We start from the raw sequence: 23,984 nt of genomic DNA, 5'->3' as shown, positions 1-23,984 counted from the left end.
AGTTGTGAAAAGCTGTGAAAAGTTGCTCAGAGAGAGGCCGATGCTGCTGCTCTTGTCTCTCACAGTAAAGGTAATGTACAAGAGCTCATAAATCACCTCCAAGATGCACGTCAAACATTCTCACTCACCATTAATGTGATAAAGACAGTAATCACAGGACAAGCACAGAATGCCAGTCTTCCATTAACTCATAGATACCAATCTTCAAACCGAGGATTCATGTTGCTACCTGGGAGCTACTATTAACAAGAATTTGTCCTTGGGTGAGGAGCTGGAGAGAGGTATTGGGAAGGCAGCCACCAATTTTGTTTGTCTCACAAATGAGCATTGAAGAACAAAAAGCTTATGACAAAGACTGTGATCTTGGTTTATAAAGCCTGTCAGCATCCTCCTTTATGTCAGCGAGACACAAAGCTCATGTAGTAGGCAAGAAAAGAGACTCAATAGCTTCCATCTGTGGTGCCCGAGATCCATTCCAGGCATCACTTGGTGAGATAAAATTGCCAACAAAGAAGTGCTAATAAGGCACAAATCTCCAGCCTGACAGCTATCATCAAGCTTTGCCACTGACATCAGGAAAACTTGTGTGTTGCACTGGATGCAATTTGTCCAGGACTGGCTTTTCTAATCATTCTAAAAGCTGCACTATCCGTTTCTTCATATCCTCAAAAGTCAATTGTGTGCCAAGATGAACGAGGCCATATACATTGAGCAGGGTTGGAATTGATGACCTCCCGAGGTCTCTTCCAACCCTCACTTCCTATGACTGGTTGGTGAAATGGAAGTATGGAACTCACAACCTAGCTGGGGTTTGCACCCTGGTCCCTCACAGCCTGGTTGGCACTTGTGCTTTTGAGCCACTGCCGGTCAGTTGACCACTGATCCCATTCTGGAGAAAGCTTTAGCCCAACGCATCGAGAGAGTTTCATGGTTCCATGGGTTTGTGGCTCCAGCTTTGGAACAGATTCTTGAATGAACCACAGGGTCTTATTCTTCTTTCCGGGTAGGTCACATGGTCTTACCATGTCCTAAACTTCTGGGCTTCTGCCCTCCTTCACACCATGAGCCCTGCCTGGGGAGTCCAGCTGAAATGGACCCCAGCAGAGACTTGTCTGCACTTCAGGGACTAACTACTTCACCCCAACAGCTACTTGCAGTGGCCCACAAGAAGCATTTTCAAAGCAGTCAGGGTTATTAATCAGCTGGCATCCAGCATGGTAAATCCTTAATCGGCACAGAGACATGCATGTCTCATTCTGGTCGGCCCAGAACAGTTCCCTAACCATCCTGTGGTGAGCTCCATTTTCAGGCTCCACGGTTCCCAGGGAAGAGCCTGAGTCCCTAAGGGGCAGGCTTGATTCAGTTCAGTTCACACCTTTCCTGCCAGAGCTTCCTGTTCTTAGGTATTGATTGTTCAGTCTCTAGGGGATCTAACAACAGTTCCTTAATAAGGCAGTCATTGCACCCAGACAGCTGGATGACACACATGGGTAGCAATGCAATATACACACAGGGAAACTGAGTCATGCCCTGGATTCACGAAAATATTACAGAAAACTCCCACCTCATCAACTGGGTAACATTGTCCGGTCTGAGTCCTGCAGGAGGTGAGACAAGATGACCTAATGGTCCCTTGTGGCTTTAAAAAAATCTGTCACCCTGCCTCCAGGCCTGCTCAGCTCTCCCCGCCCCTTAAGTACGCGGCTTGGACTCCTGGCCTCTCCTCCAGGCTGCGTCAGCTTGGCCCATCCCCTCGGGGATGCAAGGTCCAGCTGTGGGTCCAGCTAACCCGTCTCCTAGCAACTCGAGGGAGAATGTGGCTATTTCAGCCCAAGGCAAGGCCTGATGATGTCACAATGGCACCAGGGAGCCATGCCTGGTGATGGGGGTGCTGGCCTGGCTGCCCTTGAGGCTCCTGCCCCTGCTGCTCCTGGAGATGCGGGGTTACAACTCGAAGAGTGAGCAGCATGTGGGGACTTCCACGGAGACGGCTGGGGCACCTGCCCCCACTCGTGCCATGACCCAGCCCCATGCCAGTGCTCAGACACACTCCCTGGGGGAGCCCCACACTGCCCATGCTCCCCAGTGGGGTTCTCTGCAGCACAGGAAGTGGTGGAGCCAGAGCCTTTCCTCACAGGGAGGAAGGGGCAGTGGGGAAAAGACCTTCCATTACAGCAGGTGGAGGAGGGCAGAGAGGGAGGTGCCTTTGCCCATCGGAAGATGGAGGAGGCAGCGCTGTGAGAATTTGCATAGAGTTTAGGCTGGTCCAAATAAGCAGACCCCAGCCCCAGATGTGAGAAATACATGGAGCACTCAGACTTTCCAACTGGCCACAAGGGGGTGCCATTCCCTCGCGCTTCATCTGAGCATCTTTAACTCTTGGGAGGCCCTTCTGAGACAGGTGGGGAGCCCAGGGCTGAGAGAACAGAGGCAATGCGGGTCAGGAGTGAGGGGAACTACAGAGCTTGGGAGTGGGGAATGGAGCCCAGTCCTGGGAAAGCAGGAGGCCGTGAGTCAGGGTTGGGGGGCAGTCTGTGTGAGGGTGGGGAATGGAGCCCAGCCCTGGGAAAGCAGGGGGCCATGGGTCAGGGTTGGGGGGCAGTCTGTGTGGGGGTGGGGAACGGAGCCCAGTCCTAGGAAAGCAGGGGGCCGTGGGTCAGGGTTGGGGGGCAGTCTGTGTGGGGGTGGGGAATGGAGCCCAGTCCTGGGAAAGCAGGGGGCCGTGGGTCAGGGTTGGGGGGCAGTCTGTGTGGGGGTGGGGAACGGAGCCTAGCCCTGGGAAAGCAGGGGGCCGTGGGTCAGGGTTGGGGGGCAGTCTGTGTGGGGGTGGGGAACGGAGCCCAGCCCTGGGAAAGCAGGGGGCCATGGGTCAGGGTTGAGGGGCAGTCTGTGTGAGGGTGGGGAATGGAGCCCAGCCCTGGGAAAGCAGAGGGCCGTGGGTCAGGGTTGAGGGGCAGTCTGTGTGGGGGTGGGGAATGGAGTCCAGCCCTGGGAAAGCAGGAGGCCGTGAGTCAGGGTTGGGGGGCAGTCTGTGTGGGGGTGGGGAACGGAGCCCAGCCCTGGGAAAGCAGGGGACCGTGGGTCAGGGTTGAGGGGCAGTCTGTGTGGGGGTGGGGAACGGAGCCCAGTCCTAGGAAAGCAGGGGGCCATGGGTCAGGGTTGAGGGGCAGTCTGTGTGGGGGTGGGGAACAGAGCCTAGCCCTAGGAAAGCAGGGGGCCGTGGGTCAGGGTTGAGGGGCTCCATCAGAGCTTGTGTGAGTGGAGGTGGATCCCAGGAAAGCAGGAGGCCTGCAGGGCGGAATGGGGACACTGGCACAGCTGTGTTGGCATCCAAGACCTTTGGGTTTTTTTGTCGATGCCACCTCTGCTGCCAGGGGCATGGACACTGGTCTGGGGACTGGCTTGGGTCAGTCCGGCCTTCACGCTCTGGACAGGGCCCCTAAGTCTCACCCCGCCCTGCTCATGCCACCTACAGAGGGAATCTGTTCACCTGAATTTGACCTTCTCCACAGTCTGTGGGCGCCGACCCCTGGTGTCCAGCTACAGCGGGCTGCAGATCGTGGGCAGCACTGATGCTCTGCCAGGGGCCTGGCCCTGGCTCGTCAGCATCCAGATCCCCACCCGAAGGGGCCTCCAGCATTCATGTGGCGGGTCCCTCATCAGCGCCCGCTGGGTCCTCACAGCAGCTCACTGCTTCAAAGCCAAGAGAAGGTGAGGCAGGTCTGAAGGACAGTGCGTGGCAGGGAGAGGCAGCTGGGAGGGGAAACTGGCAGACACTTGGGGAATGTGAGCAGCTGATCCAGACAAGGTCAAACGGGACCATTGGACACTCTAACCTTCCGTACACCACAGGCTGTTATTTTGCCTGGTGAGCTTATATAAAGCCCAGTAATTGGGTCCAGCTAAAACATCTTCCTGAAAGCCTCTAATCTGGATCTGGAGACACTGAGGCTATGTCTACACTGCAGGCTTTTTGCGCAAGAAGCTTTTTGCAGACAAGAGCTTCCGCAGAAACTTCTTGCACAAAAGTGTGTCCACACCTCAAAAGCGCAGCGCAAAAGCGATGTGCTTTTGCACAAGAGAGTGTCTACACTGCATGGACACGCTTGCTCAAGAAAGCACCTGTGCTTTTTGCGATAGGCTCTTTTTGCACAAGAAACCCTTGTTGAGTGTCCACACACATCTTTTTGTGCAAGAACTGTTGTGCAAAAAGGCGTTATTCCTTGTAGAAAGAGGTATACCTACACCACAAAAGCCCTCTGTTCTGCCATTCTACTGTCAATTTTTTTGTGCAAAAACGTGCTTGAGGTGTGGACATTCCACAGGTTATTGTGCAAAAAAAAAAAGGCCTTTTTTGTGCAAAAACCCTGTTGTGTAAACGTAACCTGAGAGAGAATCCACCACAGCCCTTGGGATTCTCTTCACAGTTAACTATTTATGCTTTAGCCTTTAGTAAGGTATTAGCTGTGGTCTCACATGATATTCTAATCAATAAACTAGGCAAATATAATTTAGATGGGGCTACTGAAAGGTGGGTGCATAATTGGCTCAATAACGGTTCTCAGAGAGTCGTTATTAACGGTTCACAGTCCTGATGGAAGGGCATAACAAGTGGGGTTCCACAGGGGTCTGTTTTGGGACCAGTTCTGTTCAATTTCTTCATCAACGATTTAGATATTGGCATAGAAAGTATGCTTATTAAGTTTGTGGATGTTACCAAGTTGGGAGGGGTTGTGACTAATCTGGAGGGTAGGGTCATAATTCAAAATGATCTGGACAAATTGGAGAAATGGTCTGAGGTAAACAGGATGAAGTTTGATAAAGACAAATGTAAAGTGCTCCACTTAGGAAGGAACAATCAGTTTCACACATACAGAATGGGAAGCGACTGTCTGGGAAGGAGTATGGCAGAAAGGGATCTAGGGGTTCTAGTGGACCACAAGCTGAATATGAGTCAGCAGTGTGATGCTGTTGCAAAAAAAGCAACCATGATTCTGGGCTGCATTAACAGGTGTGTTGTGAACAAGACATGAGAAGTCATTCTTCCGCTCTACTCTGTGCTAGTTAGGCCTCAGTTGGAGTATTGTGTCCACATCCAGAAGGATGTGGAGAAATTGGAGAAGGTCCAGAGAAGAGCAACAAGAATGATTAAAGGTCTAGAGAACATGACCTATGAAGGAAGGCTGAAGGAATTGTGTTTGTTTAGTTTAGAAAGGAGAAGATTGAGGGGGGACATGGTAGCTGTTTTCAGGTATCTAAAATGGTGTCACAAGGAAGAGGGAGAAAACTTGTTCATCGTGGCCTCTGAGGATAAACAAGAAGCAATGGGCTTAAACTGCAGCAAGGGAGGTTTAGGTTGGACATTAGGAAAAAGTTCCTAACTTAGGGTATGTCTACACTACCCCGCTAGTTCGAACTAGGAGGGTAATGTATGCATACCGCACTTGCTAATGAAGCCCGGGATTTGAATTTCCCGGGCTTCATTAGCATAAGCGGGGAGCTGCCATTTTTAAATCCCCGCTGCTTCGAACCCCGTGCAGCGCGGCTACATGGGGCTCGAACTAGGTAGTTCGGACTAGGGTGCCTATTCCGAACTACCGGTACACCTCGTTTCACAAGAAGTAACGGTAGTTCGGAATAGGCACCTAGTCCGAACTACCTAGTTCGAGCCCCGTGTAGCCGTGCTGCACAGGGTTCGAAGCAGCGGGGATTTAAAAATGGCGGCTCCCCGCTTATGCTAATGAAGCCCAGGAAATTCAAATCCCGGGCTTCATTAGCAAGTGCGGTATGCATACATTACCCTCCTAGTTCGAACTAGCGGGGTAGTGTAGACATACCCTATCAGGGTAGTTAAACACTGGAATAAATTGCGGGATTGTGGAATCCCCATCTCTGGAGATATTTAAGAGCAGGTTAGATAAATGTCTATCAGGGCTGGTCTAGACAGTAGTTGGTCCTGCCTTTTGGGCAGGGGACTGCACTCGATGACCTCTCGAGATCCCTTCCAGTCCTAGTATTCTATGATTTTATCCATTGCTCTTGCCTCTCTGCCTCCTTTCCCTCTCGAGCACCTGCCCATCTGTTTGTTGCTCCTTAGCCAGCTCCAGGGCCCCAAACTGAGCCATGGCTAGGCCCAGGGCCCACCAAACAGCTGATTTGTGACCAGCCCAAGGGTCTGAACCCACTGGCTGGGTACTTGAGCCCTGGAGCACCCACAGAGTCAATGCCTAAGGTATCATCCTTGTTATTTATCCCATTTCTCCTTGCCCAGAGCTTTTCAACCATTCTGCCTCCTATTTCCATCTCAGGCTCAGCCAACACCTCCCCCCTTCCCCTGTGTGCCCTTTCTGAGCAAGCTGTACCCTTCTAGACCAATAGTCCAGCCATAAGGCTTGCCCACCAAGGCGCTGTGATACCCGCGATGGCATAGTCAGAGTTCCCTCTAATTTTTATGTCCATGTGTGGAATGAATTTTATTATGTGCACCAATATGGAGATGACGTGTGACAAACCATCTCCATACTAGTCCAAATAAAATTAATTCAGCACATGGATGCTTTGTGGTGGGGATGGGGCAGAGGGGTTCAGCGTATGGGAAGGAGCTCAGGGTGGGGGAGGGGATGAGGGCTGTGGCTGGGGGTGCAGGCTCTGGGTAGGGCTAAGGCATGTGGGGCACAGGAGAGGGTCCAGGCTAAGGTCAAGGGGTTTGGAGTACAGGAGAAGGCTCAGGGAAGGAGTTTGGGATGGGGGGGGTGCAGGGTCTGGTGGGAGCTAGAGTGCAAGGGGGGGCTTAGCATTGAGCAGTGGGAGCTATGAGGGAGCTAGGCTGATGGAGCTGGCTCAGAGCTGGGGTCCAGGTGTGGGTTCTGGGGGAGTTAGGGACTTAGGGTGTGGGGCCAGGGGATGAACACGCTCTCCTGGATCTGGGGGGGGGGCTCAAGTCTGTGCACTAACCCTGCTGTGCGAGTGCGAGTGTGACATAAGGCGAGTGCGACGGGTCTGCGAGGCCCAGGTCTGTGCACTAACCCAGCTGTGTGAGTGCGAGTGTGACATAAGGTGAGTGTGATGCACCTGTGGGGCCCACGTCTGTGCACTAACCCAGCTGTGCGAGTGCGAGTGTGACATAAGGCGAATGTGACGGGTCTGCAAGGCCCAGGTCTGTGCACTAACCCAGCTGTGCGAGTGCGAGTGTGACATAAAGCGAGTGCGACGGGTCTGCGAGGCCCAGGTCTGTGCACTAACCCAGCTGTGCGAGTGCGAGTGTGACATAAGGCGAGTGTGACAGGTCTGCGAGGCCCAGGTCTGTGCACTAACCCAGCTGTGTGAGTGCGAGTGTGACATAAGGCGAATGTGACGGGTCTGCGAGGCCCAGGTCTGTGCACTAACCCAGCTGTGCGAGTGCGAGTGTGACATAAGGTGAGTGTGATGGGTCTGCGAGGCCCAGGTCTGTGCACTAACCCAGCTGTGCGAGTGCGAGTGTGACATAAGGCGAATGTGACGGGTCTGCGAGGCCCAGGTCTGTGCACTAACCCAGCTGTGCGAGTGCGAGTGTGACATAAGGCGAATGTGACGGGTCTGCGAGGCCCAGGTCTGTGCACTAACCCAGCTGTGCGAGTGCGAGTGTGACATAAGGCGAATGTGACGGGTCTGCGAGGCCCAGGTCTGTGCACTAACCCAGCTGTGCAAGTGCGAGTGTGACATAAGGCGAATGTGACGGGTCTGCGAGGCCCAGGTCTGTGCACTAACCCAGCTGTGTGAGTGTGAATGCGACAAAAGGCGAGTGTGACGGGTCTGCGAGGCCCAGGTCTGTGCACTAACCCAGCTGTGCGAGTGCGAGTGTGACATAAGGCGAATGTGACGGGTCTGCAAGGCCCAGGTCTGTGCACTAACCCAGCTGTGCGAGTGCGAGTGTGACATAAGGCGAGTGTGACGGGTCTGCGAGGCCCAGGTCTGTGCACTAACCCAGCTGTGCGAGTGCGAGTGTGACATAAAGCGAATGTGACAGGTCTGCAAGGCCCAGGTCTGTGCACTAACCCAGCTGTGCGAGTGCGAGTGTGACATAAGGTGAGTACGACGGGTCTGCAAGGCCCAGGTCTGTGCACTAACCCAGCTGTGCGAGTGCGAGTGTGACATAAGGTGAGTACGACGGGTCTGCGAGGCCCAGGTCTGTGCACTAACCCAGCTGTGCGAGTGCGAGTGTGACATAAGGCGAGTGCGACGGGTCTGCGAGGCCCAGGTCTGTGCACTAACCCAGCTGTGCGAGTGCGAGTGTGACATAAGGCGAATGTGACGGGTCTGCGAGGCCCAGGTCTGTGCACTAACCCAGCTGTGCGAGTGCGAGTGTGACATAAGGCGAATGCGATGGGTCTGCGAGGCCCAGGTCTGTGCACTAACCCAGCTGTGCGAGTGCGAGTGTGACATAAGGCGAATGTGACGGGTCTGCGAGGCCCAGGTCTGTGCACTAACCCAGCTGTGCGAGTGCGAGTGTGACATAAGGTGAATGTGACAGGTCTGCAAGGCCCAGGTCTGTGCACTAACCCAGCTGTGCGAGTGCAAGTGTGACATAAGGCGAATGTGACAGGTCTGCGAGGCCCAAGTCTGTGCACTAACCCAGCTGTGCGAGTGCGAGTGTGACATAAGGTGAGTGCGACGGGTCTGCGAGGCCCAGGTCTGTGCACTAACCCAGCTGTGCGAGTGCGAGTGTGACATAAGGTGAATGTGACAGGTCTGCGAGGCCCAAGTCTGTGCACTAACCCAGCTGTGCGAGTGCGAGTGTGACATAAGGTGAATGTGACAGGTCTGCAAGGCCCAGGTCTGTGCACTAACCCAGCTGTGCGAGTGCGAGTGTGACATAAGGCGAGTGTGATGGGTCTGCGAGGCCCAGGTCTGTGCACTAACCCAGCTGTGCGAGTGTGAATGCGACATAAGGTGAGTGCGACGGGTCTGCGAGGCCCAGGTCTGTGCACTAACCCAGCTGTGCGAGTGCGAGTGTGACATAAGGCGAGTGTGATGGGTCTGCGAGGCCCAGGTCTGTGCACTAACCCAGCTGTGCGAGTGCGAGTGTGACATAAGGTGAGTGCGACGGGTCTGCGAGGCCCAAGTCTGTGCACTAACCCAGCTGTGCGAGTGCGAGTGTGACATAAGGTGAATGTGACAGGTCTGCGAGGCCCAGGTCTGTGCACTAACCCAGCTGTGCGAGTGCGAGTGTGACATAAGGCGAGTGTGATGGGTCTGCGAGGCCCAGGTCTGTGCACTAACCCAGCTGTGCGAGTGCGAGTGTGACATAAGGTGAGTGCGACGGGTCTGCGAGGCCCAGGTCTGTGCACTAACCCAGCTGTGCGAGTGCGAGTGTGACATAAGGTGAGTGCGACGGGTCTGCGAGGCCCAGGTCTGTGCACTAACCCAGCTGTGCGAGTGCGAGTGTGACATAAGGCGAGTGCGACGGGTCTGCGAGGCCCAGGTCTGTGCACTAACCCAGCTGTGCGAGTGCGAGTGTGACATAAGGCGAATGCGATGGGTCTGCGAGGCCCAGGTCTGTGCACTAACCCAGCTGTGCGAGTGCGAGTGTGACATAAGGCGAATGTGACGGGTCTGCGAGGCCCAGGTCTGTGCACTAACCCAGCTGTGCGAGTGCGAGTGTGACATAAGGTGAATGTGACAGGTCTGCGAGGCCCAGGTCTGTGCACTAACCCAGCTGTGCGAGTGCGAGTGTGACATAAGGCGAATGTGACGGGTCTGCGAGGCCCAGGTCTGTGCACTAACCCAGCTGTGCGAGTGTGAATGCGACATAAGGTGAGTGCGACGGGTCTGCGAGGCCCAAGTCTGTGCACTAACCCAGCTGTGCGAGTGCGAGTGTGACATAAGGTGAATGTGACGGGTCTGCAAGGCCCAGGTCTGTGCACTAACCCAGCTGTGCGAGTGCGAGTGTGACATAAGGCAAGTGTGACGGGTCTGCGAGGCCCAGGTCTGTGCACTAACCCAGCTGTGCGAGTGCGAGTGTGACATAAGGCGAGTGCGACGGGTCTGCGAGGCCCAGGTCTGTGCACTAACCCAGCTGTGCGAGTGCGAGTGTGACATAAGGTGAGTGCGACGGGTCTGCGAGGCCCAGGTCTGTGCACTAACCCAGCTGTGCGAGTGCGAGTGTGACATAAGGTGAGTGCGACGGGTCTGCGAGGCCCAGGTCTGTGCACTAACCCAGCTGTGCGAGTGCGAGTGTGACATAAGGCGAGTGCGACGGGTCTGCGAGGCCCAGGTCTGTGCACTAACCCAGCTGTGCGAGTGCGAGTGTGACATAAGGCGAGTGCGACGGGTCTGCGAGGCCCAGGTCTGTGCACTAACCCAGCTGTGCGAGTGCGAGTGTGACATAAGGCAAGTGTGACGGGTCTGCGAGGCCCAGGTCTGTGCACTAACCCAGCTGTGCGAGTGCGAGTGTGACATAAGGCGAATGCGATGGGTCTGCGAGGCCCAGGTCTGTGCACTAACCCAGCTGTGCGAGTGCGAGTGTGACATAAGGCGAATGTGACAGGTCTGCAAGGCCCAGGTCTGTGCACTAACCCAGCTCAAGGTGGAACGAGGTGTACCGGTAGTTCGGATTAGAGAGCCTAATCCGAACTACCTACTCCGTGCCGCGTGTAGCCGCGGGCACGGAGTCCGAACTACCGGGGCTTTAAAAATGGCGGCGCCCGGCAAGATGCAAATGAAGCCCGAGATATTTAAATCCCGGGCTTCATTTGCAACTCCGGTTGCCTACATTAACCACCCTAGTTTGAACTAGCGTGGTAGTGTAGACATACCCTAAGGTGCCACAGGACTCTTCACCGCTTTTCCAGCTGTGTGAGTGTGCCATGAGGTGAGTGTGATGGGTCTGTAGGGCCCAGGTCTGTGCATTAACCCAGCTGTGCGAGTCGAGTGTGCCATAAGGCGAGTGTGATGGGTCTGTAGGGCCCAGGTCTGTGCATTAACCCAGCTGTGCGAGTCGAGTGTGCCATGAGGTGAGTGTGATGGGTCTGTAGGGCCCAGGTCTGTGCACTAACCCAGCTGTGCGAGTCGAGTGTGCCATGAGGTGAGTGTGATGGGTCTGTAGGGCCCAGGTCTGTGCACTAACCCAGCTGTGCGAGTCGAGTGTGCCATGAGGTGAGTGTGATGGGTCTGTAGGGCCCAGGTCTGTGCATTAACCCAGCTGTGCGAGTCGAGTGTGCCATGAGGTGAGTGTGATGGGTCTGTAGGGCCCAGGTCTGTGCACTAACCCAGCTGTGCGAGTCGAGTGTGCCATGAGGTGAGTGTGATGGGTCTGTAGGGCCCAGGTCTGTGCATTAACCCAGCTGTGCGAGTCGAGTGTGCCATGAGGTGAGTGTGATGGGTCTGTAGGGCCCAGGTCTGTGCACTAACCCAGCTGTGCGAGTCGAGTGTGCCATGAGGTGAGTGTGATGGGTCTGTAGGGCTCAGGTCTGTGCACTAACCCAGCTGTGCGAGTCGAGTGTGCCATGAGGTGAGTGTGATGGGTCTGTAGGGCCCAGGTCTGTGCATTAACCCAGCTGTGCGAGTCGAGTGTGCCATGAGGTGAGTGTGATGGGTCTGTAGGGCCCAGGTCTGTGCACTAACCCAGCTGTGCGAGTCGAGTGTGCCATGAGGTGAGTGTGATGGGTCTGTAGGGCCCAGGTCTGTGCACTAACCCAGCTGTGCGAGTCGAGTGTGCCATGAGGTGAGTGTGATGGGTCTGTAGGGCCCAGGTCTGTGCATTAACCCAGCTGTGCGAGTCGAGTGTGCCATGAGGTGAGTGTGATGGGTCTGTAGGGCCCAGGTCTGTGCACTAACCCAGCTGTGCGAGTCGAGTGTGCCATGAGGTGAGTGTGATGGGTCTGTAGGGCCCAGGTCTGTGCATTAACCCAGCTGTGCGAGTCAAGTGTGCCATAAGGCAAGTGTGATGGGCCTGCAGGGCCCACGGCTGTGCACTAACCCAGCTGTGATGCATTTCTAGGTTCCTGGATCAATGGAGGATTGTGACTGGCATCTCAGAGCTCTCCCACTTCTCCGACTTAGTGCAGATCCGCTCAGTGCACAGGGCTGTCTTGCACCAGGAGTACAATCCACACACGAAGACAAATGACATCGCTCTCATCCAGCTTGACCGCCCTGTGGCCTTTGATGACCTCACACAGCCAGCCTGCTTGCCCAGCACCCGAATGGCTGTCACCACCTTCTCCCCATGCTACATCAGCGGTTGGGGCACCACCACCCACAACAGTGAGTGACTGTGTGCGCGGGTGCTGTCTTTTTCACCCTGGAGGACGGGGTCTCCGGGAAAGATGGACTCAGCCCTGAGGCTGGGCTGCACTAAATCAGACACACACCTGGGGATATGCACATGCAGCTACTCACATGGGGACACACACACAATGCACGTTACTCCTCTCCTATGGGCAGAGAGGCAGGCTCTGCCTGACACAGCACCTGAGCTGTTACAGCACCCGGTCTGCTACCCCAGTGGTGTGATTGCAAGTCCTGACACACTGTGTTGGGCCGGGGCATGCAGCTGCAGCCACTTTGGCTGGGAGGTTGTTATTGTGCGTGGCTATTTTATCCATCAGCGTGCATGTGCACAGCGGTGACACCAGGCACGCTTCCACTCTGCATTGGCTATGTTCCTGTGCAGAGCCATCGCAGCAGTACTGTATCCTGCTGAGCCCCTAACACGCCAGGAACTGGACATGCTGCCAGGTGGTCAGGAGTCTGCACTGGGCATTTTGCTCTTGGTACAGTCTTCTGCCAAGGTGGGGCCAATACATGCTGTCAGCCTCCTACGAGGCTGCACAAAAAGCCATGTGAAAGGAACTGGGCTGGACTGGGGAGGGGTGGCCAGAAGCAGAAAATCCCCTTTCCACCACTTTGGCTGCGTCTAGACTGGCAAGTTTTTCTGCAAAAGCAGCTGCTTTTGCACAAAAATTTGCCAGCTGTCTACACTGGCCGCTTGATTTTGCACAAAAGCACTGACGTTCTACTGTCCGAAATCAGTGCTTCTTGCGCAAATGCTTTGACATTCCTGTTCGGGCAAAAGCCCTTTTCCGGAAATGTTTTTGCGCAAGAGGGCCAGTGTAGACGCTAAAAACTGTTTTGCACAAAAAATCCCCGATGGCGAAAATGGCGATTGGGGCTTTCTTGCGCAAAACCGCGTCTAGATTGGCATGGACGCTTTTCTGCAAAAAGTGCTTTTGCGAAAAAGCGTCCTGCCAATCTAGACGCTCTTTTCCGCAAATGCTTTTAACGGAAAAACTTTTCCGTTAAAAGCATTTGCGGAAAATCCTGCCAGTCTAGACGTAGCCTTTGTGTGTAAGGGATGTCACACTGCTCAGAGAGCAGCTGGCTGGGGAGGACCGTGCTGGTCTGTGGGGGGGCCATGTCAAACAGCACGTCTGGGAGCAAGAAGCCCATGCAGGGAATGTGCAGAATGGGGAAGGGCTGTGGGGAAACTAGAGGCAGCGGGTTTGGAGAAGACATGTGGGGCTGTTGTGTCAACATGGAGGTGGGAGTCCTCCCAGAGAATGACGTTTGGAAACATTCCCATGTCAGACTGCAGGTCTGTCTGGACCACTCAGGGTGTGTCTAGACTACAGGGTTATTTCGAAAAAGCTTCCCCTGCGTCTAGACTGCAGCCAAGTTCTTTTGAAAGTAAATTGAAAGAATGTGGCAGTTTTCTCGGTCGTGGTAAACCTCACTCCATGAGGAATAACGCCCTTGTTCAAAAGTGCTCGTTCAAAAAGAGGCGCTATTGACTGCAAACTGTAGTTTTGAAAGAGAGCGTCCAGACTCTCTTTCGAAAAATCTGCTTGTAGTCTAGACGCTCTTTCGAAAGAGGCTTCCGGTCTAGACGTAGCCTCAGTGGCCTTCGTGGGAAGGAAGAGAATTAGCCAGCAGACTGATTAAACCTGTGACAACTGCCAGTACTTCTCAAAATACCCGGAGAACTGGGACATGCTAGAGCCCGGAGAAAAGCTAGCAAGGGGCTGCTCTTCACAGAGAGAGCAATGAACAATTTGCCCATTACAAGTGCATCTTCTGATGCTGTTGTGTGTATTGTGTTAGGGACAACAGGCCTCAGCTAGTCCCTGCCCCAACGAGCTTACAATCCAATAGACATACTACTGCAACGAGCAAAGTAAGGGAATAAATGTGGAGCGAAAGCCTCGTTAACATCCACAGGAACCAGGGCAGTGGCACCAGCAGCTGGGCCTGTGCATGTCTGGGAAGGAGGGGCGCAGAGAATCAAGAATGCTCACAAACCGACCTAGCTGTTCTGAGTATGAAGGAGGTGACAGGGAATATCCCCTTTCTACCATGCGGAGTCCCCATTGATCTGATGTAATATGGGCCCATGCAGGGTAGAAACGGGCCAGTCGGCCGGAGAAGGTAAGGCGGGTGATTCAGTGCACTGACTGGCGTGTTGCCCCTGGGTGCACCCTGGAAAGGTCTCCTTCTGACCAGCAGTGCAGTAGTGCAGACGTAGCCTAACTGCAGCCACAGAGCACAAGGGTCTCACTGTCACTATAGCCAGCCCCGTGAAACGTCTGCTCAATGTGACATAACTGGGCAGTTAGGGAGCATACGGAATGGGCCAGCAAATAACATGGCATGGGACAGAAACGGGTCTGCCAGGCCACTCTGGGCCATGCCGGTCGCTAGGTTGGGAGGGCGGGGCCAAGAACCAGCGGAGACACGTCTCTGTAAAGAGAGCCTGGGAGGGCTGGGCTGTTTGCCTGAGAGGGGTGCCGGGATTCCGAGCGGCTGTCAGCAGAGACTAGGTTGTTGGGGGCCAGGAGTGCAGGGTGCACTGCTTAGTGTGAAACACAGTTGTTACCGTCTCTCTTTCCCCATCAGCTCTGATGCCCTCCCTCTCTCCTGCAAACCCTCCATGGCAGCTAGGGCTCGTCCTGCTGACAGGCATTGTCTCTCCAGCAGCCACCTGTGGTCTTTTGACCGTATAGGGTGAGCTTCTGGGGCAGCGCCTGGCTCTGTCCTTGTTCAGCACTTGGCACCTAGACACTGCCCCTGCAGAAATCTCCATGGCCCTGCCTGCAGTGGAGATGGCTCAGGTGGTGCCTGGTTGCCCTCTCCTCAGCACCGCTTGCTCAGTCTGCCAGTGGCTTTGAAGGCTGGGCCCATGGCCCATAGGCCTGCCTCGAGACCTAGCAGTGGGTGATGGGAAGCTCTAGATAGCACCAGTGCTCCCATGAGGACACTGGCAGTGGTGGGGGGTGACTCTTCTGCTGCCCCATAAAGCTCTGGAACCAGCCTGTCCAGATCAGAGCACACCGGCAGGCGGGCTGGGCGAGGCCTTGGAGCCATGGTCACTTAGCCCTCCGCGAAAGGGACCGACTCTCAAAGACTCCTATCAACCAGCTTCCCCGGCCTCCTTATTGAGGCTGGACACAAGGACAGGTGTGACCACGAACATGCACGGTCAGAAACAGGCTGCGGCGATGCAGGCTGACAGCCAGGCTGGGCTATTGCAGTAAGTACGTGTGCTCAGCCTGAGTCCAGCATGCAGCAGGCACCAGCGCACATCTCTACCAAGCCGTGCTCACTGCAGGATGCGTAGAAGGGCCCAGCTCACTTCACGGCCCAGGTCCTCCACAGCACTGGGGCCAGACACCCCGAGCGCATGCCTGCCTCTGACTCCTGTGTGCCCGGGGAGCGATGACATAGGCAACCGCACAGAAGACGCCTCTGAAGGAGCCTGGCTTTCAGGCTGCTGGACCACGGCCCTGTGGCCCATTAGTGAGGCAGGCGACTGAGCATCGCTCTCAAGCATCCTCCAGCGCGAGACTCATGTCTTCACTCCTGAACCAGCCGCGGCTGGGAGAAAGAGGAGGCATGAGCACTGCGCACCCCAGTGGCCCTGCCTGAGGCTGGTAGCCCCTCGGCTAGGCTCATGGGGTCCTTGGCTGTGAGATGCTCCAGCACTACTCATGGCAATGGATGGGGAACAGGACACTGGCCATTGCTATGTCTAGACTGCAGGGGTTTTCCGGGAGGTATCCCAGAAAAACTCCGCTGTGTCCAGGGAACGCGTCTGCTCTTCCGGTTTTATTCCAGAAGAGCAGATGTGCTCTTTCTGCGTCCTGTCTTCCTCCTCCCACGAGGAAGAAGGGCTTTTCTGAAAGGGGAGGGTTTTCCAAAATTTGGCCAAATTTCGGAAAAGCCTCTTCAGACAAAACTTTTGGAAAAAGGTACGCAAATTGCAGAGCGCCATTTGCCAATAAAACCCCGTAGTCTAGACATAGCTCGACTGCTGGAGCAAGAGAAGCCCAGATGCTGGGCACAGCGAGAGCTCCAGGAGACACAAACTGGCCTGTGCCAGGGCCTTGAGGCACCGTGCCATGGGGGGAGTGGGACACAGAAGGGAAGGCAGGGTCTGGGCTGGATGAATGGGCACAGAGCTGAAACCCTCTCCTTCCTCGCAGACGAAGACACAGCTGACATCCTGCAGGAGGCCAAGGTGCAGCTCATTGACACCACCACCTGCAACAGCAGCAGCTGGTACAATGGGGCCATCGCCAGCAACAACCTGTGTGCAGGGTATGAGCAAGGAGGCACCAACAGCTGCCAGGTACGCAGGCCAGAGCCCTCTCACTGCCCGGCCTCCTTCCCGGGACTAGCCCAACCCCCTGCCTCCTCAGGCATCCCCAGACGCCGACAGCTGCCAGGTACGCAGGCCAGAGCCCTCTCACTGCCCGGCCTCCTTCCCGGGACTAGCCCAACCCTCTGCCTCCTCAGGTATCCCCAGACGCCAACAGCTGCCAGGTACGCAGGCTGGAGCGCTCTCACTGCCCGGCCTCCTTCCCGGGACTAGCCCTAGCCCCTGCCTCCTCAGGCATCCCCAGACGCCGACAGCTGCCAGGTACGCAGGCCAGAGCCCTCTCACTGCCCAGCCTCCTTCCCGGGACTAGCCCAACCCCCTGCCTCCTCAGGTATCCCCAGACGCCGACAGCTGCCAGGTACGCAGGCCAGAGCCCTCTCACTGCCCAGCCTCCTTCCCGGGACTAGCCCAACCCCCTGCCTCCTCAGGTATCCCCAGACGCCGACAGCTGCCAGGTACGCAGGCCAGAGCCCTCTCACTGCCCGGCCTCCTTCCCGGGACTAGCCCAACCCCCTGCCTCCTCAGGCATCCCCAGACGCCGACAGCTGCCAGGTACGCAGGCCAGAGCCCTCTCACTGCCCAGCCTCCTTCCCGGGACTAGCCCTAGCCCCTGCCTCCTCAGGCATCCCCAGACGCCGACAGCTGCCAGGTACGCAGGCTGGAGCCCTCTCACTGCCCGGCCTCCTTCCCGGGACTAGCCCAACCCCCTGCCTCCTCAGGCATCCCCAGACGCCGACAGCTGCCAGGTACGCAGGCCAGAGCCCTCTCACTGCCCGGCCTCCTTCCCGGGACTAGCCCTAGCCCCTGCCTCCTCAGGCATCTCCAGACGCTGACAGCTGCCAGGCACACAGGACCTGCCCTACTCCATGCTTCCCAGCCGAGCTCTGTAGGCATCAGGGCTGCTAGGGACTGGGGCTGATGCTAAGAAGCAGGAGACTGTCACAGGCCATCAGTAACCCTTCTTCCCTTTTTCTGCAGGGGGACAGTGGGGGACCCTTAATGTGCAAAGATGCGGTCACAGCCCGGTATTATGTGATTGGCATCACCAGCTGGGGACAAGCCTGTGCCCAGCCCTACAAGCGGGGCCGATACATCTCTACCCAGCCCTTTCTGGAGTGGATCCTGGAGATCACAGGGATCCTGGAGCCCGAGCAGAAGGCAATGCCTGAGGAGATACTGCCACCACAGATCACTTCCCTCCAGCCTCCTGCGGATGCCACCAAGCTTGCACCTCTCCTTCTCCCTGTCCTGCAAGAGTCAGTCCCCCCCCTGGAGCCACCATACGTACCCCCCGAGCCACCCTACATACCCCCAGAGCCAGTCCCCCCCCTGGAGCCGCCATACGTACCCCCCGAGCCACCCTACATACCCCCAGAGCCAGTCCCCCCCCTGGAGCCGCCATACGTACCCCCCGAGCCACCCTACATACCCCCAGAGCCAGTCCCCCCCCTGGAGCCACCATACGTACCCCCCAAGCCACCCTACATACCCCCAGAGCCAGTTCCCCCCCTGGAGCCACCATACGTCCCTCCCGAGCCAGTCCCTTCCCTGGAGCCGCCCTACATACCCCCAGAGCCAGTCCCTTCCCTGGAGCCGCCCTATATCTCACCAAAGCCAGTCATTCTCCCTGAACCGGTCACCCCACACAGACCATTCGTCACCCACAAAGCCATTTATCCCCCACAAATTAATCCCTCCAGGCCAGTAATTGTCCTGAAATTACTGATCCCCCCAAAGATATACCCCCATAGTCATCACAAAGCGAGTAGCCCGCCCATGTCACTCAGCAGCCCCTCCCGACCAGCTGTCTCCGCCTTGTCTGCACCCCAGAAGTCTGGAGCCCATCAGGATTATAAGAGAGACTGAGGCAAACTGGGAAGAACAGTCTTGACTCAACCTACTGGGGGAATGCAGAGCCTGACGGGGATCAGCAGCACCTGCTGCCCTGAGGGACGGTGAGCGAGTGACCCGGCCCACGTGCGCATTACACGTGTTAAGTTTCCCTCTTTGGTGCCCTTCTCGTCTGTTTGCAAGGCACCCGTGTCTCTGCCCCTCCTCAGGAGCTGAAGCTCAGCGCTGCTCAGGCAACCAAGGTACCAGGCTCATGTCCCACACAGAGGGGCCTATCTGGATCTTCACCCATCCTGCTCTGCTTGCATCTTTCTAAAATTATCTGCAACCATAGCTGACAGATTTGCAGAGATTGAGAGGACAATGGTGGTGAGGATGGCACATAGAGCTGGCCTGCTGTCCCGAGGGTCCCTTCCAGCCCATGGAGTCCTGTGGCCACAGGGCCTGCAGGCAGGAGAGATGGGGAGAGGAGAGACGCTAGAGCCTCCCTTCAGTGTTCCAGTGGGGAACAGGCACACATAGGCTACGTCTACACTACAGGCTTCTTGCATGAGAACTGTTTTGCGCAAGAGTTTTTGAGCAAAAGGTCTTGCACAAGGGCATGTGCACACTGCCATGTGCTTTTGCACAAGAGATGTGCTTTTGTGCAAGAGCATCCATGGCAGTGTAGATGCTCTCTTGTGCAAGAAAGCTCTAATGGTCATTTTAGCCATAGGGTTTCTTGTGCAAGAAACCCCTGTTGCCCATCCACACTGCCTTCTTGCACAAGAGCTCTTGTGCAAGAGGGCTTATTCCTCGTGGGGAGAGGACTAACTCTTGTGCAAGAAGCCCTCTGTTCTGATGCTTTACTGTAAATTTACTTGCGCAAGAATGAACATGCAGGGCAGACGCTCCACAAGTTTTTGCACAAGAATGGCTGTTCTTGCGCAAAAAGCCCTCAGTGTAGACATAGCCATAGGGACTTGCACAGGCGTCCGTGGCAGAGCCAGGAATTGATGCCAGAGAGCCTTTGTTTCAGCCACCCTTGTGCTGTCAGGTCATTAGCCCCTCTGTGTTTTTCCAACACCTCACACCCATTCGAGGAATCATGGCCTGCCCCACACTTTGTGAGCCTGCAGTGCAGTTATATTGTACATGGAACCAAATGTATTTCCAAGGGCCTTAAACCTTTGTGGCACAGAGGGTGAGGCCAATCCAATCGATCACAGTTCCCAGGTAGTACAGCTGACTCAGACTGTACCACAGTTATCACCTGGCTGCTGATCAGCCACCTGGGGAGATCAGTGCACACTCAGCTAGGGCTAAAGCCTGCACAGTGTCTCCCTCACTGATGTATACAAAGCCACACTTTGCATGTCCTTTACGCCCTCAAGCTGGTGCACAAGTCCCCCAAACGTTGCAGCTAGTGCTCCTGGAGGCCCAGAGCTGCTTACGAATTGACCAGCAAGGGGAATGAATCTATGGGACCTTCTCAAGGAAAGAAAAATAGTTCCTTAGCAGAGTAGTTGTGACCCTGCTCGTGTGAGTCTTGGGGAAAGCGCTTGCAGAGAAAGAGGGGATATGGGGTGTCTGGGGCCCTTTCACACCTTTGGAATCTGGGAGGACAAGTGCCCACCCCCGCCGTGTGGCTCCATATGGGCGATTACCTTGAAGAACCAGTCACGAGAAAAGAATGAGTTTGCGGAGCAGCGCTAGAGGGAGGTGAAAGCAAAATCAGCACAGTCCACTGCTACACTGCAATCAGCTGCAGCACTAGCAACAAAGAATGTAGGTCACACGGGGGGGGGGGGCTGTATCTTGGAGAGCAGAGACTCTGAAAGGACTCAGGGATCATGGTAGAACACAGCTGAAATGAACGCTCAACGTGACGCTGTGGCTAGAGCGTGTTAGCGGGGGATAGAACTAGGGAGAGAGATGTTTTATCTCTTTATACAACTTTGGGTTCTGGATCCAGTTAGGGTCTGCACGTCAGTAAAGTACATTGGGAAGTGTCAGGAAGAGAACGGGCTATGAGAACGTTTCAGGGTCTGGAAAATGTGTCTTAGAGTGAGAGACTAAGCAGTTTGAGAGGTGACTTGACCAAGTACTTACATGAGGAGATTTCTGACAGCACAGGGCTCTTTATCCTAACAGACAAAAGCAGAACAAGAGCTCATGGCTGGAAGCTGAAGCGAGACACGTTCAGAATAGGAATAATCCACAATTTATTTAATTATAATGTTCTCTTTGGACCTTAAAATCTCCCACTGCACCCTGCTCTGCTGGAGCTAAGTGGGCGCTCAGGTTCCTGGCATTCTCCAACACTGAAGAGCCCTGAGACCGGCTGCAGGCAATTCACAGGTCTCAGGCAGATGCTCCCCAATTCTCACTCAACGCCACCATGCCCACAGTTACACAGGAGGACAATTGTTTTCTAAGGCTCCCCCTGTGAACTGGGCTCACTTCCTGGCAAGGTGTCACACTCAAAGGGAGGCTCTTGCCTGGAGGGCTCTTCCCACTCCCTCAAATGTAGAAAAGTGTTTCCTTGCTGTGGGTTGGCCGCCACATTAGAGGGGTTCCCTGCAGCAAGGCTGGGGAATGCAGCTGGAAAAGAGAAGCTCTTGAGCAATACACACTTCCCAAGTGCATCTGGGATGCATTTACCCCCCCAGGCCGCACCAGTGATGTGAACGTAAGAAGGACCTAGGTGGCCCTTTGGTCTGACCCAGTATGGCCGTTCTCACACTGGTATGTTCTTATGGCCACACTGGGTCAGAGCAAAGGCCCAGCCAGCCCAGTATCCTGTCTGCAGACAGGGGCCAATGCCAGATGAGGTAATGATGCTGAGTCACTGGTCGGCTTTGCACCTTCAAAGCACTATTTAAATACTGAGACAGGGCAGGTTAGAGGGCTAGACGAGAGCTGTTACTTCAGGACAGCCAGGAGCAGCTAGCCTGAGGTTATTAGAGTGGAAGCAGCTGGGGTGGGGCTGCTGTAACTCAATTAAGGGGCAGGAGATTTGACTTCAGGTAGCCACGAGGTCTTTTAAAAAGCCTTCCCTGCGGAGGGGCAGGTGTTTAGAGAGTGGAGGCAGCAGAAGTGAAAGGGAACTTGTAACTGATAAAGAGCTCAGAGAAAGTCAAGGTCAGCATTGCCAGAAACCACAGGGGAAGGTGAGGTGCTCTGCCAGGGACTGCTTGGGCTCCCTTCCCCCAGGAGCCTGAAACTCCAGCCAGTAACTGGTTGCCAAACCCAGGCTGACCAAGGGGCATCTACCCCACGTCCTTTTAGTGGGAGAACTGAAGCCCAACCCTGGCAAGGGCAGGTGGTACCCGATCTGCAAGACCTAGACTGTGGGATAGTGGACTGCCCAGGGGTCTGGGATCCAGAAGTGGGACTGACGCTGCCACAATACTCACTAAATACATCTCCGCTGTCATAAACAGATCCAGTCTGTGCAGTAAATGCTGCAGGCATTGGTTGGGCTGCCCCCAGTGCAAACTGTGAGCAGGACCTTTTGCTAGATCACAGTCAAACTTCCCACACATTCCTCTGTGACATATTGCTCCACACTGGGCACAATTTCCTACTTCACAACCTTGCACCATGTGAGGGCATCTGTCTGTCCACTTGCAGTGCAGATACGTGCACAGGAATGCACATTGGAGGGGAAAACCGGAATGACTCAAACACTCTGGCTACGTCTAGACTGGCAGGATTTTCCACAAATGCTTTTAACGGAAACGTTTTTCTGTTAAAAGCATTTGCGGAAAAGAGCGTCTAGATTGACACGGACGCTTTTGTGCAAAAGCACTTTTTGCGGAAAAGCGTCTGTGCCAATCTAGACGCGGTTTTGCGCAAGAAAGCCCCGATCGCCATTTTCATCATCAGGGCTTTTTTCGCAAAACACTTTTTAGCTGTCTACACTGGCCCTCTTGCGCACATACATTTGCCCACGAGGGCTTTTCCCGAACGGGAGCAGCATAGTATTTGCGCAAGAACACTGACAAGCTTACATGAGATCGTCAGTGTTCTCACACAAATTCAAGAGGCCAGTGTGACAGCTGGCAAGTTTTTCCGCAAAAGCGGCTGCTTTTGTGGAAAAACTTGCCAGTCTAGATGCAGCCTGTCAATGGTCATGTTGTAAAGGCCTAACAAGTGGGGTTCCGCAGGGATCTGTTTTGGGACCGGCTCTGTTCACTCTCTTCATCAACGATTTACATATTGGCATGGAGAGTACGGTTATTAAGCGTTGCAACTGCTTTGGAGAATAGGGTCATAATGCAAAATGCTCTAGAAAAACTGGAGAAATGGACTGAGGTAAATAGGGTGAATTTTAATAAGGACAGATGCAAAGTACTCAGGGAGGAACAATCCATTTCACACACACAGCATGGGAAGTGACTGTCTAAGAAGGAGTACTGCAGAAAAAGAACTAGGGGTCATGGTAGACCACAAGCTAACTATGAGCCACCAATGTGACACTGGTGCAAAAAAAGCAAACATGGTTCTGGGATTCATTAACAGGAGTGTTGTGAGCAAGACACTAAGGGTAAGTCTAAACTACATGCCTCCGTCGACGGAGGCATGTAGATCTGTGTATTCGAAAAAGGGAAATGAAGCCGCGATTTAAATAATTGCGGCTTCATTTAAATTTACATGGCTGCCACGCTGAGCCGACAAACAGCTGATCAGCTGTTTGTTGGCTCCGGGCGCTAGTCTGGATGCTCCCTTGTCGAAATGAAAGCCTTTTATCGACATCCCCTGTAAACCTCATCCTACGAGGCATAAGGGGGATGTCGATAAAATGCTTTCAGGTCGGCGCGGCGCGTCCAGACTAGCGCCCGGAGCCAACAAACTGCTGATCAGCTGTTTGTCGGCTCAGCGCGGCAGCCATGTAAATTTAAATGAAGCCGCGATTATTTAAATCGCGGCTTCATTTCCCTTTGCCTATCTGTCTAATCTACATGCCTCCATCGACGGAGCCATGTAGTCTAGACACACCCTAGAAGTCATTCTTTTACTCTACTCTGCGCTGATTAGGCCTCAATCGGAATATTGTGTCCAGTTCTGGGCACCGCATTTCAAGAAAGATGGGAGAAACTGGAGACGGTCCAGAGAAGAGCAACAAGAATGATTAAAGGTCTAGAGAACATGACCTACGAGGAAAGACTGAAAGAATTGGGCTTGTTTAGTTTGGAAAGGAGAAGACTGAGAGGGGACATGATAGAGGTTTTCAGGTATCTAAAAGGGTGTCACAGGGAGGAGGGAGAAAAATTGTTCTCCTTGGCCTCTGAGGACAGGACAAACAGCAATGGGCTTAAACTGCAGCAAGGGAGGTTTAGGTTGGACACTAGGAAAAACTTCCTGCCTGTCAGGGTGGTTAAACCCTGGAATAAATTGCCTAGGGAGGCTGTGGACTCTCCATTGCTGGAGATATTTAAGAGCAGGCTAGACAGACATATATCTGCGATTATATAGACAGTGCTTGGTCCTGCTGGGAGGGCAGGGGACCGGACTT

The 23,984-nt window shown here is 54.8% G+C and overlaps 1 protein-coding gene and 1 long non-coding RNA gene across 2 annotated transcripts in view; one reads left to right on the top strand and one right to left on the bottom strand.

The window, feature by feature from the left end:
• LOC142825985 (uncharacterized) overlaps window positions 1–23,984 on the bottom strand; it is a 32,026-nt gene that overhangs the window by 6,954 nt on the left and 1,088 nt on the right. Inside the window, exon 2 of the long non-coding RNA XR_016349351.1 lies at window positions 20,576–20,610. This is a non-coding gene — a long non-coding RNA (uncharacterized LOC142825985). The remainder of the gene's footprint in view (window positions 1–20,575; window positions 20,611–23,984) is intronic.
• On the top strand, window positions 1,846–18,891 carry LOC149525509 (uncharacterized). The gene is made up of 5 exons (XM_089777631.1): window positions 1,846–1,958; window positions 3,513–3,711; window positions 11,978–12,243; window positions 16,458–16,603; window positions 17,612–18,891. The coding sequence occupies exons 1-5, from the start codon at window positions 1,883–1,885 to the stop codon at window positions 18,497–18,499; spliced, it is 1,575 nt and encodes a 524-aa protein (XP_089633757.1). The 5' UTR covers window positions 1,846–1,882; the 3' UTR covers window positions 18,500–18,891.

The sequence above is a fragment of the Pelodiscus sinensis genome, chromosome 1 (assembly GCF_052426305.1).
Source record: "Pelodiscus sinensis isolate ZL-2025 chromosome 1, ASM5242630v1, whole genome shotgun sequence".
NCBI lineage: Eukaryota > Metazoa > Chordata > Testudines > Trionychidae > Pelodiscus > Pelodiscus sinensis.
Note: the sequence above shows the minus strand (reverse complement) of the source record. Positions and strands in the feature narration are given on the sequence as shown.